Source organism: Rhizomucor pusillus (assembly GCF_041956525.1).
Source record: "Rhizomucor pusillus strain CBS 183.67 unplaced genomic scaffold VTP01scaffold_27, whole genome shotgun sequence".
In the NCBI taxonomy this organism is placed as follows: Eukaryota; Fungi; Mucoromycota; class Mucoromycetes; order Mucorales; family Lichtheimiaceae; genus Rhizomucor; species Rhizomucor pusillus.
In genome coordinates, this window is record NW_027192169.1 from 145623 (window position 1) to 162569 (window position 16947).

The 16947-nt window shown below is 46.8% G+C and overlaps 6 protein-coding genes across 6 annotated transcripts; 3 read left to right on the forward strand and 3 right to left on the reverse strand.

Moving 5' to 3' along the window:
• Positions 1-1078: 1078 nt before the first annotated feature.
• VTP01DRAFT_5990 (uncharacterized protein) lies at positions 1079-1892 on the reverse strand (the record flags this gene model as incomplete). The annotated part of the gene is made up of 3 exons (XM_069384841.1): positions 1079-1480; positions 1542-1699; positions 1760-1892. 3 exons carry the CDS (start codon positions 1890-1892, stop codon positions 1079-1081), a joined length of 693 nt encoding a protein of 230 aa, XP_069234858.1.
• A 242-nt stretch (positions 1893-2134) lies between these two features.
• On the forward strand, positions 2135-3644 carry VTP01DRAFT_5991 (uncharacterized protein; the record flags this gene model as incomplete). Its single annotated transcript, XM_069384842.1, has 3 exons — positions 2135-2182; positions 2248-2706; positions 2772-3644. 3 exons carry the CDS (start codon positions 2135-2137, stop codon positions 3642-3644), a joined length of 1380 nt encoding a protein of 459 aa, XP_069234859.1.
• Positions 3645-3881: 237 nt separating this feature from the next.
• Positions 3882-4667, reverse strand: VTP01DRAFT_5992 (uncharacterized protein; the record flags this gene model as incomplete). The annotated part of the gene is made up of 5 exons (XM_069384843.1): positions 3882-4046; positions 4117-4156; positions 4234-4407; positions 4468-4506; positions 4606-4667. 5 exons carry the CDS (start codon positions 4665-4667, stop codon positions 3882-3884), a joined length of 480 nt encoding a protein of 159 aa, XP_069234860.1.
• A 908-nt stretch (positions 4668-5575) lies between these two features.
• Positions 5576-8152, forward strand: VTP01DRAFT_5993 (uncharacterized protein; the record flags this gene model as incomplete). The annotated part of the gene is made up of 13 exons (XM_069384844.1): positions 5576-5890; positions 5957-6067; positions 6137-6262; positions 6330-6467; positions 6532-6632; positions 6694-6796; positions 6856-7003; positions 7081-7177; positions 7247-7288; positions 7355-7502; positions 7573-7759; positions 7818-7998; positions 8059-8152. 13 exons carry the CDS (start codon positions 5576-5578, stop codon positions 8150-8152), a joined length of 1791 nt encoding a protein of 596 aa, XP_069234861.1.
• A 372-nt stretch (positions 8153-8524) lies between these two features.
• On the reverse strand, positions 8525-13290 carry VTP01DRAFT_5994 (uncharacterized protein; the record flags this gene model as incomplete). Its single annotated transcript, XM_069384845.1, has 7 exons — positions 8525-9297; positions 9366-11387; positions 11464-11874; positions 11940-12330; positions 12413-12544; positions 12616-13124; positions 13197-13290. 7 exons carry the CDS (start codon positions 13288-13290, stop codon positions 8525-8527), a joined length of 4332 nt encoding a protein of 1443 aa, XP_069234862.1.
• A 2748-nt stretch (positions 13291-16038) lies between these two features.
• Positions 16039-16846, forward strand: VTP01DRAFT_5995 (uncharacterized protein; the record flags this gene model as incomplete). Its single annotated transcript, XM_069384846.1, has 3 exons — positions 16039-16410; positions 16477-16595; positions 16693-16846. The coding sequence occupies 3 exons, from the start codon at positions 16039-16041 to the stop codon at positions 16844-16846; spliced, it is 645 nt and encodes a 214-aa protein (XP_069234863.1).
• Positions 16847-16947: the final 101 nt, after the last annotated feature.

A 16947-nucleotide genomic window follows, 5' to 3' on the forward strand; every position in this document is an offset into this window, starting at 1 on the left:
GAGTAACATTATCTAAATCAAAAATTTTGCAGTGGCCTCCTGCTGTGAGAGTGATCGCCCTTCTTTCTCTCTGTCTCTTAGGCAACAAGAATTTCGCCACCCGCGTATACAATGATGAGGGGTCCAATAATGGGATTCCCGAAGGGGCCTAATATATTCTTCCGTGCTTCCATGATTCCGTGAATGTCCGAGCGTCTGTTACGAACAACGTTTCACATCCCGATCACAAAAATTTCAGGTACGAGCTTTATTGCCAAAAAACTCTAACTGGATATGCACTCGAAACACTGCTTTCATGGACTCAAAATCATCTGCACGGAACGCGCTGCATGCATGGCATAAAACTTGGCTCGCTTTACATTGACACATTTGCTTGCTTTGCCATCCTGTGACTGGTTGCCACGTGCAAAGTCGGATCCACGTATTGCTTCAACTCAGCGCCTTTTGCACTACATGTGAAATCATTGCAACCCGCGCGGGCCATGAAAAAATGACGTGATGTTAAGAATCAAGACTTCCTTCTTGTCGCCTGCAGAATTTTGCTTCTTTTGTGTTCTTTACCATTGCCTTGGGCTGCTGCTGCAGCGCTTCCACCTTTTCGCCTCTTCTCGGTTAAATCGCTGCTAAGCATTTCACCACAACAACGTTTACATTTGATTATTGATTATTTCACATCTCAGGTCAACGACGTCCGTCCTGCTTGACTGGGGTGTGCATTCTTCCCGGGTGTGGGAAGAAAATGAAGTATCGAAGGAAAAGAAACAAGGTTAACCCGACTACACCGTTGTACAATTTTAGCACGCGTCACAAAGGTAGCACATTGACCATGTTGGCTTTATTTTTATGCTCGCTGAAGAAAATGTTGTCGAGTGGGATATGGCCTATTGTGTAAGAATAATGGATGCAAAAACAACGGCATAATTTCGGCAAACAATAAGTAAAGGGAAAAATCCATTCATAGATTTACATGGAGAGAGAGAGTCAACGATACAGAAAAGATGATGCTAAATTTTTAAAAGTGAAGAGGAGAAGAAGGAACAAGCTGATCCTGTCTGCGTGAGTGATATGCAGAATTTTATCACGGAGTAGGTGTAGGTGTCTGGGCAGGTGGCACGCCAGGGCTTACTTCTGGGTGCCTGCTGAGGTATTCACCTTCGTAACCGTCCTCGTGAGCGACAAGAATGTAGTTAGCAGCGACTGGCTTGAGCTTATTTTGCTGCGTAAAATCCGCCAGGTTGAAAAACGCTCTGTGCACGTTGGGATCTTGGAGCTCCGGCCTCAACGTCTGGTTGGCGGTGCTTTGCTCATATAGAATAAACACATAGCGGTGTTTGCCGGTGCCTTCTGGTGGCGTTGGCCCGTGATACGGCACGTATTGATGCAAAGGGTCAGTATCGCGTAAACCGGAGCCCGGCTTGCCGCCTTCGACGTTGGTTGCAATCCAGTGCTTCACAAGCGGCACTGTCGCATCCGCGTCCACCTATACACATAGATTGTCAATGCTTTGAACCTAACAGAGACTAACCAATTCTTTGCATTACCATAACCATCGTGTAATGTCTATCCATATGCGGTGCTGGGAACCAAATATGCGGCATATCAACGACTTCTTCCGGCAGCAATTCCTCACCCGCATTCACGAGCTTGTCTCCATAAGTGATCTTCAGGAACGACGTTGGTTCAAAATCTTCAGGAAGGACTGAGAAAAGCAGCGTAAGCAATGATATCATTTTTCAATGGATTATTGGATATACTTTACGTTCAGGAATAATGTTGGCCGCCTTGAGATCCTTCTTCTCTTGGGCAGGGATGGCAGGATCAAGGTAAGCAGCGAATGCGTTGCCAGCAAGCAAGGTTGCAGCTGTGCAGAGGATCGATGATAATTTGACCATTATTGTCAGAAGAAAAGAAAGAACGGTGCTGTTGTCAAGCACAGCAATACTTTATATATACCTCACTTGGGGCTGTGACAACAATAGCAGCAGCAGCAACATTCCTCCAACGTGCGTTTGTGCGCTATCTGCTGCAGTTTATTTTCTAAGCATCCAAAATTTCGTATCTGTCCAATGCCCACCTTGCATTGGCACGCGTAACAAAACTAAATAATACACATCTGGGCCTTGTCACACAAGCCATGGCCGCCAGTTCGTCTGCACAGTCTTTGCTCCTGGACTACCCCTGGGTAATTCTGCAAACTTGATCTCTAACCTTCTTCTCTCCTAAGCTCTAATTGTCTAACGTGATTAGCACGAACGTCTGATCGGTACCAATGTGTTTGATCGATACAGTGCAACGCAGCAACTGATCGAGATCTTGACACAATCGCGGTATATCGAGGAGGAGGAACAGGTCTTGACCGAAAATAAGAATATCAACAACGACAATGATGAATTGTTATCTGCACGATCGCAATGGATTTGCAGCGCGGTGGACCGTGTTCTGACGGACCTGGATATGACTAGTGCCGAACCTTACCTCGATATCTTCCATGCATTGTTTAAGGACTGGCGAAAGTCGCAACTTGCAGCAGATCACACCGCACAGCATCTGCTGTCATTTTTGGAAAACCATAGAAACACACAGCAATGGATCTCCAGAATGTTGACATTGCCAAATATATCGCCATTGTTTCTCCATTGCCTGATCGATATCGTCAAAATCTCGCCGCCAGAAGAATGCCTTGGAATCAATGTTCTAATAACTCAGGTAATATACACAAATTGCTCGCTCTATTTACTTGCTTCAACTAACTTACATCCCATCTCTCTAAGGTGGCAGCACTTTGGCGACATTCAAATATTTCCATTGTTCGACGATCCTTGGAACTTGTATTCCGCATATCACGAAAATATCCAGAGTATTACGAAACGGCCGATATACTCGAGCAACTGCTATCCTTTGCAAACAGCGTTGCAGCTTGCCTGACAAGACAGCAGCTGCAGATATTGTTTGATCCTCGACGGACAGAGTTTTTCTACACGCCAGTGAACGACAGTATCACGATTGATCGAGAGAGCCTGAAACTCGCGGCGCAGATATTCGTTGTTTGTCTCAAACAACACTGCTGCTCAGCAGCAGCAGCAGCATCGTCAGAAATGTCATCACGAAATATGGTGGTGTTGCTGCAAATGTTGCAGCAAATTAGAAATTGGACTCGGTACCAGTCATCCGAGATTCTGCTCGATCTTGTCTTTGAAATATTTGGAAATGACGATTCGGACGCTGTCAACCTTCAGCACGATCTCTTGGATATCTACACTCTTTTACCCCAGTTATCGACTGACAATAACGATAACAATAACAATAACAACGACAACGCAAATGTGGCTCGCTTGTTGACGCTCATGTGCATCCATCCGCATTACCTGTTTCTGCATTTTTGTCAACGCACAGGCATGGACTATGAACTCCTGCTGGACTTGCTGTTGACGGACGAAACCAACTTTTTATTGTTCCTCCTACGATATCTCAAATACGTAGAAACAGATCCTCAGAGTTTTGTGAGTATATGCGACAAGCAAGGTCAGCGGAATGCAGTCAGGACAATGTTGCTGCAGCTGCGATCGGCAATCATGAAACCAGGTTTCCCTTACAATGCAAAACCCCTCGTCAACCGCATGAACAGAGTACTCTTACACTTGTAGAAAACATTGTACGTATATATATATAGCATCTTAAGAATTAATTAGGACAAAAGCAAACCGTTTTAATCCAATTTTTTAATATGCATGGAGAAACTACTGGGAAAAAATGACAAAGGGATATGTGACATATGTTTTCATTTCATCGTAAAAAGCTTATCCAAGGTTACTGATTCGATCAACAAAAAAGCGGATAGCAGAGTGTAAGGATTGACTTGACTTCCTTAGTAAGCAGCGGCCTCAGTTTGGGGGCAGTCGCGCGACTATACACACATAGTAAGCCAATGCAATAGTGTAAACAGGTACGATCCCCCTGGTACTCACAATGTGACCGGGCTGCTGGCATCGATAGCAGGTCTTTTCCTGGGCAGGTTCAGTGCACTCTCGCGAGATGTGGCCAGTGTTCTGTGGCAGAAATTATTAACCTCCCATTCTTCTCTTTCCTACATAATGAATCCTCTCATCCAGAACTTACGCCGCAGTTATAGCATTTTTGAGCACCAGCAGAGGGGCATCTGCAGATTGAAAGAGAAAATAGAACGTAAATATCACATGGATGATCCTCTCCCTCTCTCTCTCTTAGGTAGCTTACTCGCGGGAGAAGTGGCCCACACCACCGCAGTTATAGCAAGCACGGCCACCGGAGCGGTTTCCACCACCGTATCCGCCACCGTAGCTGCTTTCAGGGCAGTCGCGAGACATGTGACCAGGCTGATTGCAGTTATAGCAAAGACGCTCGGTGGTTCGTTGGGTTCGTGGTTGAGGGCTGCAGCCATTGGCATTGGTCTCTTTCTTCACTTCTGCATAAACTCCTTCTCCGCCTTACCAATCACGGCTCACGTGGCCTTCTCCGCGGCAGTTGTAGCTAAAATGTGTGTACACAATAGACTGTAAACATCATATACACTGGCCCCAACAAGCGCCCCCCCCCCCAAAAAGGGGTTAAGAAAAATGAAAATCTTACCACACCGAAGCGCGTTCGCAGTCTCTAGCCATGTGGCCAGCTGTTGTTGATTTTTCAAACATACACAAAAGAGAAAAGAGAAAAAAATTAAGATACAATGTTCTCGTTTGTTTTCTTCTGCCCAAACCCGCTCGCCCGCGTGCGTCTTTTATTCTCGAACGTAGAAAGTTCTCCGGATCAGGCCAAAAGCTTTTTCAGACGATTGGTGCAAGATCAACTCTTGTTTCCCGCTCTCTTGACATGACAGGAGGAGCACGAACAAAAAGCCAACGTCGAGCTAATAAAAGACCCACAAACACATATGCACACACACAAAGATAAATAGTAATGGAAATATAACTAACTTTCACCGCATTTGTAGCATCCGCGTCCAGACATGTTAGAGTTGATCAGAGGGTGAGTAAAAAAGAGGAGGAGAGAACGAGAACGATAAGCCCTCATCTTATCACCGTATAAAATTTTTTGATCCATTTCTGGGGATTTGCATTTAATTACCAAATTCACCTCTAACTGGTGTAGAGACGTTTTGTGTCAGCAGCCTTCAAGTCTTTCAGACCGAATTATAAAGTACTAGTAGCCGCCAACCATTTATTCCTGCAACGCACATGAGTCTGTGACAATTGGAATACTTTGCGTAAGGTGCTACTGAATGCCACGATGTCGTGGCTCGACGTAAAGGCGCCCAGATACTTGCTATAGTTCAGGCCAGTATTTACATCAGTGCTTGATAAAAATATATCTCTAAAATTATTATTCTGATCAGTAGCGAGGTGGCAAAGATACTAGTTTTATCCTTGTCAATCTGGGACCTGCATCGTTTCTGTTGCTTGAATATAACCCGCCACCCCGTTCTCAATCAGCGGAGTAACGTCTGCATTGACCCAGAAAGCATGAGACCTCGTCACTCGCAGAACTGACTTGTTCTCTCTCTCTCTCTTTCCAATTCATACTCACTTACTCTCTTTTGACAATGGATCGCTCCGTACCAGACTTTGCCAAAGGAGTGTACTCTGCGCTGAAAGAAAGCATAATGCAAGGCCGCAGGTACCGCTCAGCATACGCGCAAATGGACCTGGAGTCAGAAAGCGAGGACGAGAATGGCAGTGCTGCGATATCCAACAGTCTGTTCTATTCGATCCAGCAGGACCACACTGCTGGAGACGAGAGCATACCACTGACGGATTCGAACGCATACTCGGATCGCAGTCAGCTCATGTTTGATCAAGACCAAGAAGAAAACGACAAGGACTATGCCGATCATTTCTCCGACTATGAAGAGTCGCCTGTAACGTATATCAAAACAACAGGGATTTAAAAGCTACGCAGAATGCTGAGATGTATGCTTTGATAGAAACCATCTGCAATTTACTTGGAACCTTCAGAAGCAGCAGCAGCCGAGGGACCATCACCGCCTGTAAAGCAGCAATCCTTATCAGAGTCATTGTTACCGACTGCGGCAGCTGTAAGAAATCACAAATGGGAAAGCATGAACCCTTATCGAGCTCAATATTTACTTTGTTTGAGCTACTAGATCCCCACTGCGATAACCGGTGTCAGATCACAGCGCAAATATCGCGACCTGTTCTTTGCACTTTTGTATGCTTCGAGTCTAGTCATATTTCTCTGCATCGGAACCATCATTGCTATTGCTACCACTGCAAGTATTCCCTCAATGTTAGAACGAGTCGTTTGCAAGCACTGACCGTCGATTTGGCTTCTGACAGAGCTCTTCTATCGAACGATATACGCGGCAAACAACATTCAAAACGATTAAAGACAGCGCAGGAATTATATCCATCATGACAACGGCTGCAATTGTTGCAGGCACCGTGTGGATCTACATACTACGAGCTTTTACAAAGGTAACAATGGATAGCTTGTGTCTGATAGGCCTGCTTTGCTGAAGCTCCGAGTTGTGCTCTGTAGCCATTGGTGTGGGGAAGCATGGTTTTTGTGCCCGTTATGATGTTGGGCATGTTTCTGTGGGTTATTATAGAGTCAAGGCAAAGGAACTTCGTCGACGGCGGGTTGGTATACATGCAGATCCCTTTTCTCAGCATCGACTCACAAACTCTCCTTTGCGTGTAGTTTGACGGCGCTGTCGTTTATACCTCTGTTAGTCGGTCTGTTCTACGCCAAGGTTGTGTACAGCAGCCGACATCGGATAAACAAGACGATTTCAGTTATTGAGGTAATTACAATAACTGATCCGGTGACTGGGCACGATCATTTAACCCATGTGAAATTTAGCTGGCGTGTGATGTACTTCGGTCCAATCCAAGCATTATTCTTGTATCACTGCTGCTGGTTGCTGCATTTGTTCTGTTCACGGTTATCTGGCTTGTACTATTCAGCAGACTATGGCTGATTGGACATACTGAGAACACTGCGGGATCTAGTAAGTAGAAACGCCGGGCGTGGGGAAACAGAAGGAGGGCAGGATGGCGATATTTATCTAGTTTTTCTTCGATTCAGGTATTATTTGGGTAGTCGACGACAATGTGTATGGTTTGGCAGCGTACTATATATTTGTCTACATGTGGACCGCCGCTATCTTTATCAACATGCAGAGGTATGCAAGAATCGCACGCCGTTTTTTTACTCTGCATTGCAGTCTGACGTCTTGTTTTTTTCTTGACAGATTCGCTCTCTCTGCAATTACTGCACAGTGGTACTTTCACAGGTAATTCCACTAGAATGTGTGGGCGGATGTATTTGTATATCGTGACAAAAGAAATATGAAAATTAGGCACGAGCCAGCCCATTTCCACAAGGACAAAGCATGGAAGACTGCATTGCTTAGAGCATCTACTACTTCTCTGGGCACATTGGCATTCGGAGGACTCATACTATCCTCTGTCCAATGCCTCCAGTTTTTAAGTCGGTTAGCCAAGAAGGTGAGGAACAACATCTGATGCAGATCACAGTTTTTCTTCCGCTTCTAACCATGTATTATTATTATCTTAGTACATTAAGAGCAGCTGGCCAATCTTACCGGTCATCACTGCTATCCTGGTATATCTTGAATCTCTCGTGAGCCAGATCAATCACTACACTATCAGTCTTTCGGGTATCACGGGTGAAAGCTTTTGTGAATCTGCAAAGTCTGGGACCAAGATTTTCCGTAGAAATTTACTGTCTGGTTTGCTTGGAGGTATGTAAAGTGGAATGCATATCGGCGATGCTTGTTGTTCTCATTCATGACTATATAGATTTGCTGACAAAACTCATTCTTTACGTCGGCGCCTTTGTCATCACATTGTCATCCGGCTTTGGCACGTATATCTTTGCAACCCACAGTTTACAGTCAACGCATGGCTTTGTTGTCGCAATCCTGGCTGCGCTGGTACCAATGTATATATCCCAATTCTTTTCGTATACAATGATGAGCATGTAAGTGTTATAGGCTTCGTCTAAAGCACGGATTATGCAACTAATTATTTGATGCAACAGTGTTGATGCTACTTTTCTCTGCTACGCCATTGATCTCGACACGGGTATGGTACACATGTCTGCAGCTCACAATGTATTCTCTGGCTTCGACTAGGCGATACCGCCATTCCTTCCTTCTCCATGTCGTGCATCCACAAACAAGACCGTTCTAGATGTCAGTCATCCTCCCGTCCCACCCTTCCCCAAATTTATCTTATACCCACTCCCTCCTCTTGGATCCCTTCTTCCCATCCTCGTTCACTACCCTCGCATGCTTATCAACAGAAAGACAGAGGGAGGGAGCAATAATCATCTGTTTTTTATGTAAGCTATTAAATATCCATACAAACGACCATCATCCTTTGTACTAGACGATGTGTGTGGTAATGGTAAATTTAAGGAAAAAATATATGTGTAAAAAAAATTATAAGAATGCAAAGTAACTGTAAGATGGCAATGAAACCAGCAAAGCTCAAAAGGTAATCATTTACAGCGTGACACGCAGGCGTTCTACGGGGAACTTTTTGGCGAGCCAAGTATGGACAGGTCCGAGTACGACCAAGCGCTCGTACAGGAGGGCGGCAATGACGTTCGCCATGCAAAGCGCCCAGAATTTCCATCGATAGTCCCAGGGGAAGACATTGTGACCGAGCGGTGTGTTGTACTGTTCGACGTAGACGCCCGGCTGGGAGTATCCAAACTGTTGAAGAACCTCGGGCGTGCCGCAGTTGATGCGGAACAAGCAGTTGAATCTGTTTGGACCGGAAAGCATCCAGAACGAAACGATAAAGAGGTAGAGGATCCAGAGGAAGACGAGCGCATAGTTCTTGTAGAACGGCTGGCGGAATTTATAGCCAAAGTTGAAAACGGCTGCGTTGTTAATAAACATGAAAAGGCACATGATGGCTAATGTTTCGCCTTCATAGTTGTCTGCGAGCAGCCACCATTTCGATAAGTCGACCGCGTTGCTGTCAAACTCGTTGCATCGGAACCATTCTTGCGTGTACAGGAACTTTACGGTGCAGCACAGGAAAATCCAGTTCATTGCAACGAGTCCCATGCAGGATGCCAATGTTTGTGGGCCTAGTAGCCGCGCTGTTGGTCGGATGGGCTGCAGTCGGTCGGCGGCCTTGGACTGGGTCACCGCCCACGTCAAGAATACAGTGATAAACACGTCGACGGCGATCCAGATATACTGAGACATGGATACCGAAAAGTAGAATGTGAAAATCTTCATCATCATCATGATCTGACCGTACACTGAAAAATATGAAGTCAGCATATATCTGTGCCTTTGTAGCAATTTCTTTGCTCAAATTGATACTTACTGACAAGGTACTTGTAAGCAGTGATGGATGTTGCCAGGGCAGCGCGGCCTTGGCGGAGCAGCTCGACGCACGACTTTACACTGCGGACACTTGTGCTGAAGGGGGAGACAATGGATGCCTCGGCATCCGACATTGCAAGACCAACGTGGGCGGCGCGCAGTGCACCGCAGTCGTTGCCACCATCGCCTGTCATGGCGGTGATACCGCGTTCCATGTGGAGCTGGACACACTGGACTTTACCGACCGGAGTCATGCGTGCAAACACGCGGATATCGAGCAAATATTTGCGGATCAGATCATTGTCAACGAGCCAGTGGAAGGCCTTTCCGGTAACAGCCAACTCAATAGGTGTGTGTTCCTTGTTGTGCAAAGCATCGTCGACGTTCACGTCAGAGAATGTTTCGGGTTCATCGACGTCTTGCCAAACCACACGGTTTGCAGTCTTGTCAAGGTCACCGAGGAGAACGCGCGTGTTCGGCGGAGCCATGCCGCACTGGCGTGCAATGTAAACACCCGTGAGTGCGGTGTCACCCGTGATCATGATGGTGCGTGTCGCGCCGCGCTTGAGCTCTGCAATGTTCTCGGCTGTGTCTTCCTTGAGCTGGTTCTTGAAGATAATAAGACTGATGAATTTGATATCCTTTTCCATATCATCGCGCGACCAGTTGCGCAGCGCTTCCAGGCCGCCGATCTTGTCAAGGTCGATTTCGCGGTGTGCCAATGCAAGCACGTAGCAACCAAATCTCGCCAAATTGGCGGTCACGGCGTCATAGTCGGCAGGAATCGATTCGGCGCTGGATAAGTCCTTGATCTTCTCGTACGCACCCTTGACAAAAATGTGCACCTTGTTGGTGTGTGTGTCAAGCACGGCAACGGACATGGACATGCGCGCGTGCACAAACTCGTAGCGTTTCAATACATGGATGGGAGCCTTGATTTCAGCAGCGGTGGGAGGTGTGAGCGTGTCGACGTAGCTCTCATCGCTGGCCTTGTCCTCCAGCTTCCACTGCGCAGAACGGAACATTTCGATATCAACAGGGTTGCCGATAAATTGGCCGTTGAGCATCGTGACAGCATGGCACGATGCAAGACCGAGCTGGATGGTGCGCGGAGTGGTGTTGGGATCGACGGTAGGAATCTGCTGTCCGAATATCGGCGAAAGACCTTTGCCCTTGGCATCCGCCGAACTAGCAGTTTGAATGTCTGAAATAGGCTGCACGCCGTTGAATTCGAGACCTTCCTTGGTGAGTGTACCGGTCTTGTCAAAGCAGAACAGCTGCACCTTGCCTGCCATCAAGATACGAGGCAAGTCGACGCAGTAAATCTTTAGACTTCGAAGACGGCCTGCAGCGACGGATTGGCCAATGACGAGCGCAGCTGGCAACAGCGGCGACAAGAGCTGTGCAATGCAGAACATGGCGTACAACCACGCACTGGTACCGGTAGCATACAGCCAGATCGCAAGACCAAGTGCAATCACACCGCAGCATAGCAGGATAAGGATGACGATTTTGATTTGCTCGTTAAAGATAAACGAAACAGGTGCAGGGAAAAGAATCTTCTTGACCAGTTCGCCCTTGTCGGTCGCGGTGCCTGTTTGCGTAACCAGACCACATACACGTTTGCCTGGCTCGGTAGGCTGTGCCTGCGAGACAGTGGTGCCGCAAAAGATGGTCGAGATCTTGCTCGAACCCATACGGTCGTAAGGTGTAGGGTCGTCCGGACGAAGAGGGAATTTGCGGATAGGCAGAGGCTCGCCTGTCAGAGAACTTTCGTCGACCACAATGTTGCCGCTAAGCACAACGCCGTCACAAGGTACACTCGTGCCCTCAACAATCTCGAATACGTCGCCAGGGACCATATCCGCCGTCGACATTTCCTGCCACTCTCCGTCGCGCAGGATATTCACCTTGTCGGTGAACTCGGCCATCTCCTTGATACGGCGCTCCGATCGCAGACGCACAAATACCTTGACAAAGGCGGAAAGCAGAATCACAGCCGTGTCGGCAATACCCACATTCCCTGAGTTATTGAAGTACTGCTGTTAGCCGCCACCGCCACCATCCATCGTTTGCCTGTCGATATTCTTGCAACTTACAATAGGCAAAATAGTAGAACAGCCAGAGAACAGTAAACTGGTAAATGTAAAAGAAGGTTGAGAATTCGCGGAGCAGCGCAAGGCCAAGGTTAGGCACGTAGACATTGATAAAGTTGGGACCGATCAATTCTTCGCGCTTTGCCGCCTCTTCGCTCGTCAGACCTTGGTTGACCTGTGCGAGCTCGGCGTTCGTTTCACCGAGGCTGAATTCATGCGGCGTGAAAAGCTGCGACTCCGGATGGTAAACATATCGCGTGCACTGGTAGACAAAGTAGCGCGAGCCAGAGCGGGTTGTCTTCATGGGCGCTGTGTTGACAACCACATCCAAGCCCAGGATACGTCGACCGAGCTGTTCCAGGTATCTCACCACATCCGTCAATCGGTTGCTCTGGCCTTGCAGAAAGATGATGGCTATAGAACGAGTTAGGACCGCGTGAAAGAATAATCATTGCATATAAAAGATCAGAAAAACTTACGCGGCTCGTGCTTTTCGATTTGCACATACTGGGACTCGGCGTAGGTGCATTGGATGCGGAAAAAGTTGTTGATTCTGCTCTTGAAAATGGCCAGGGCGGCGAACCAAAAGAAGAAAATGTACCACATGCCAATAAAAGTACTCGACTGGACAATCTGGGAACCTCTGAACATGCGATACTCGTCATAGTAGTCCTTGACCATCATGATCATATATGCAATCATGCCAATCGTTTGCACCTTGTAAAGCCCGAAACAGATATTGCCGATGGAATCGCGCTTGTATGCCTTGATCACCATATGTTCTTCAGGGCTTATCTCCTCTTCTGTTTGCTGGTCATCATCGCCAGCACCGCGATCGCCTTTTTCGTAATCAAGGTTACTACTATCCTTCTATGCAAATAAATCCGATCGGTTTTAGCCCTTTCTTTTCCATCACTGATAGATATCAGAGTTGCACAAGAAAAAGCCTTACCAAAGGTTGTTGATTCTTTTTTTCATCAACGTCGTCGCTGCTGCTGTCATTACTGTTTTCCTTGGTGGACACGGTCTCCTGAAGCTGCTGCATCTGCAAGGCCTGCGCGCGCTGGAAATTGGTGGTATTGATCTGTTCCATGTAATTTGAGATGCATTTAATATACTGCATCTCTGACACCTTACTAATTACACCTGGTTTACCTTTTCTCGAGTGCTCTTGTACAAAGTCCAGAAAATGAGCATGGCAGCACACGAGCCGTAAAACGCATAGAGTGCAATGAAAGCAGGCTCCGTGAACGTCAGCTCGCCGTAATCAGGAGTAGGGCATTCACCCCACATGACCGATGCGTTTCCGTAAGCGTTCCATGCTGGCAGGTCCGTGGATACATTAAGACTCTGCGCACACGCCTCTGCACTCTGCTCAGACTTGTTGGCGGCCACAAAGTCGTGGATGTTTGCACGGTGGCCAGATACGCAGGAGTAGTAGGATGCAGGCAAGGGAGGTGCGCCAGGGCATGCACACTGCGAGCTCAAATCCGAGGGGCAAGATGCCCGGCACGATCCATCAATGCAGTAAGTTTGTCCAGCAGGGCACGAGGGGCGGATAGACTCAGGGCAGTCAGCAATGTCCTTGACGCAGAGTCGAGGACAGGGGTAGCCATAATAGGTAGGCAAGGGGCACAGGGAGCCATCAACTTCGTACTTGTTGACTAGAGCGTGTTGTCAACGACAACTTTTGAATTAACGATTTTTTGGTTTGTTGTATTCTAATAAATGTGTACCTTCATTCCACGCGGGTGTTGCTGATACTGATAGGGTCAGTATTGATAATCCAAAAAGGATCGCTCGACACAAATTGCTTGTGCCGGCAACCATGTTGATCGTCAAGTTAAAAAGAATAAGAAGAGCAGGAAAGAGAGGAGAGAGAGAAAGAAAAAAAAAAAAGAACGACAAGACTATCCCCCAAATGAGGAGAATAATATATACGGTCGGACGCTGTGGCCGGGACGGTTGCTACCACTTTTGCGCGACAATCTTGTGTATATTACTCTTCACTTATCGTTGTGTGCCTTTCCAGATCAAAATCATCGTCGATCAAAAATGGTATAGCGCCAACAGCGGGATATCACGTCATTGATAATCCGCGTGGACGGAAACCGACAACGAACAAGAAAAGAGTTTATTTCAGTGGGGAGTGATTGTTCAGTTTTGCATTGATGAATTCAAAAAGTGTACCTTTAATTGAGACCTTCTTCCTACCCGCCCACTCTACTTTCCCTTTATGATTTTGGAGATCTACGCCGTAGCCCGGTTTCTTGACAGAAAATACAAAGGTTTCTACCTGTGCGGGGAAATGTGTGAAATTGTATGGCTTGTGTGACGCACAACAATCGGACACAGAAGAAGAAAAGAGATTGATTTTCTGTGGATTTCTTTATCTGGTCGATTTTTCTCGTCTGCTATGCTGCTAGTTGCACTCTAGCTGTTGAGGCTCAGCGCGTACGCGCGAAAAGCAAAGTTACTCTAAGACATATTTGTAGGTGGCCTCTCTGCTCTGCCACTATAAGAATGGCCCTTTTGTCCATCACCATCATAAATGGATTTGGCCAGCACACACACACGTATATACTCTCTCTCTCTCTAGTTGTCTTTTGTCGCCTTTCTTTTGACAGCCCGAAATGGGCGATTTCCCAGATGCCCGGGTACCACAAAAAAGGTGGTTTCAGAAACCCAAGCTGGAAACAGACTAGTTCTGGAAACTCAGCATCCATCTGTGGGAAAACTGTAAACAGAAAACAAGAGATCCCATGATCTTCCTGTACTTCGTTGCCACCAGATCTGGAAATCTATGACGCACTTGAATGCAAAAAGGAAAGGCTGCTGGCAAACTTGAAGAGCTTTTGATGTGGTGGGCGTCTATATTCATCGAATAATGCTGGTGGTGTTAGTATACATCGGTGTACCAAATTTATGGTTACTTTTCCAAGAAGTATATTCGCAGCAACAGAGTTGAGCAAAAGACCTCTTGTAACCGGTATATCCAGTACCGAGAAAAACAGAGTTTGCTGTGAATTTCCTTTTTCCGAGAGCGTCCGCTTCGGGTAACTTGAACCCAGAAAAGGACAGGAGATACAGCAACAAATGCGAAGAATGGACAGATGGCTATCTGACAGCTCAACTCTAATCTAAGGGTCGGCATACTCCTAAATTGCTTGCTAGCAATGGTATACATGTAGCAACGTGGGACCTTGATGGTGTCCGTATTTGATTTACAAAAGAAAGGTTTTGCAAAGCTGTTTCATCTGATGTGCAAATACTACTATCCAAGGCGTCCTGTCTTGACCGCTTTACCTGAAACCATGAATACAACTGTACCTTTCTCCTTTTGTGGCGATACTCCGGTAATTTTGCTGAGCAGCACCGTCGTGGACAGGTTATCACAAAGGGAGGAGGAGGGACAGATCGGGCGAGAGCGTCACACAAATAGACAGAAGCTCAACGACACTGCAGTTGGAAATATCACAGAAATATGCATAGTAGTATCATCTGCAAAGCAGTGGCTGCGCTTCCAAGCGCCTTGGATGATGCGCCGCTGCTGCTCAGGAAAGATACAGTCCTTATTTCGTGTAAGTTGTCGATTGCCGTGTCCCAAGAACGCCACAATTATTCAAGACATTGTTCAGACAAGGGGTAACGTTGTACCTGTGCGACCGTCGTCGTCTATTCAGGCTGTACGTATTTTTTCTGCAATCTTGTGTCTCTGTAAGCCGCGTATTGACATGAACTTTTGCTCTCTTCTTCTCGAAGCCCTGTTGTATCTGCGGTCTAGTTACGGACGCAGGTGCCCTAGCCAAAGTCGAGTGTCCGCGCACGCGCGCATGAATCGGAACAAACCTTAATGCTGCTAAATTATCCACCAATGATAGGCACCGTATACTAGCTAATTTGCCACCGCACCAGATTCGTTGTTATATGTAGCTGCCACTACGATGATGGGACGAATTACAAATTTTGATTTCTTTTACATTCATGCAGCATCTTGTCTCCTTCATCAACTTCGAGAGAAGAAAGAGGCACGGCGGGCTGGTTTCTAACATTGGCAAATTGCCTGGCGTATACGTCAAATGCTAAGATCACCACCAGCTGGATGGTAATTGCTTACGCACAACCTCCAGCACATCAAACTCTACGCCACCGCAAAATGGGACCGTAAAGGCGGCTGCGAGAACCTTGTGCTTCGATGTATCAAATTCCAACGTATACAAGGGATTACAAAGAGGAAAGTGAAAGTTTGTCGCTGGTGCACGTTGTGTGGCCAAGGAAAAAGGTGCTGTTTGTTTTTTGAGCCAACTTTGTAATACGACGAGTTGTTTGTGGTGTTTGGCGCCGTGCAGTGAGCTTCACTGACTGTTTGTATGTTCTGTCTAAATGTCTCCTAGGACTAGATGATCATGCCTCCACGCTCGTTTTTAATATGTCGTCTTGCCTCCTATTTCGCTCGCGTCCTAGTATGTTTTCAGAAAGACAAGCAGCAAAGAACCACCAAGTACGACGATGATTTCTTCGTATATAAAAGGAGAGCAGCAGTTTCGTTGCGGTCGTCTGGTGACACACATAAAAAATATGGACTTTTACAATAACCATCACGCTATCAACAACAACAACAATCACAACGGCTACAACGATGCTTCCAATCTTTACTATGCGGATCCACTGAACTATGGACCCGCGTACGGTTACAGCATATCGTCCTTCATGGCCAACCGCTACGTGAGGTTGTCATGGGCCGCCTTCTTTGCTCTGTGGGTGTACTGGGGACTGCTGTGGTTCCTGCGACATGCGTTCGGGGACGGTCACCAAGGACCGGGGTATCCAACGAGGCAACAACAAGATGAGAGCATAGAAGCCGCTGAAGGAGCAGCAGCACATCAACCTACCGCTACCAGAGGAGGATGGATCGGATGGATGCGCCGGCCTCGCGTTGCCCACACGCATGTAAGTAAGCCTACTGTGTTATTCAAGTAATCCATTCATTCACACAAATATCTTTGACGACGACAGAGTCGGCTTAGCCGCGCAAGTGATGTCTTGCGAGATTTGGTATTGATGCTCTTGTCAGTCCTCATCCCAAACACGGTCGGCCGAGGTTCAACTAGACCTGTCATGATACTATCTTGGATGTAAGTGCTGTTGTCAAACAGTGTCTCTCTCTCTCTGTGTATGTGTGTGTGAAATGATTTACAGCTTACATGTATATTGCTTTCGTCTTCGCTGCAGCTACTTCGGTTTTGCTGTCTTTTGGTCCATCTTTGAGGCGGCGCGTGAGTCACACATTGCGCGCTTCATCTACGCAGCCATATTCTACGGCATTGCTTTGGCAATTGCTGGCCTGGCTTTCCGACGTGGCTTCGACGAATTCTATGCCATGTAGGAATCGTCAAGTATACTTTTTACACTACCTTCTTCGATCATACATACCCGTATTCTAGTATAATAACTTGACCTTATTAATCCATAAAATCCATAAACACA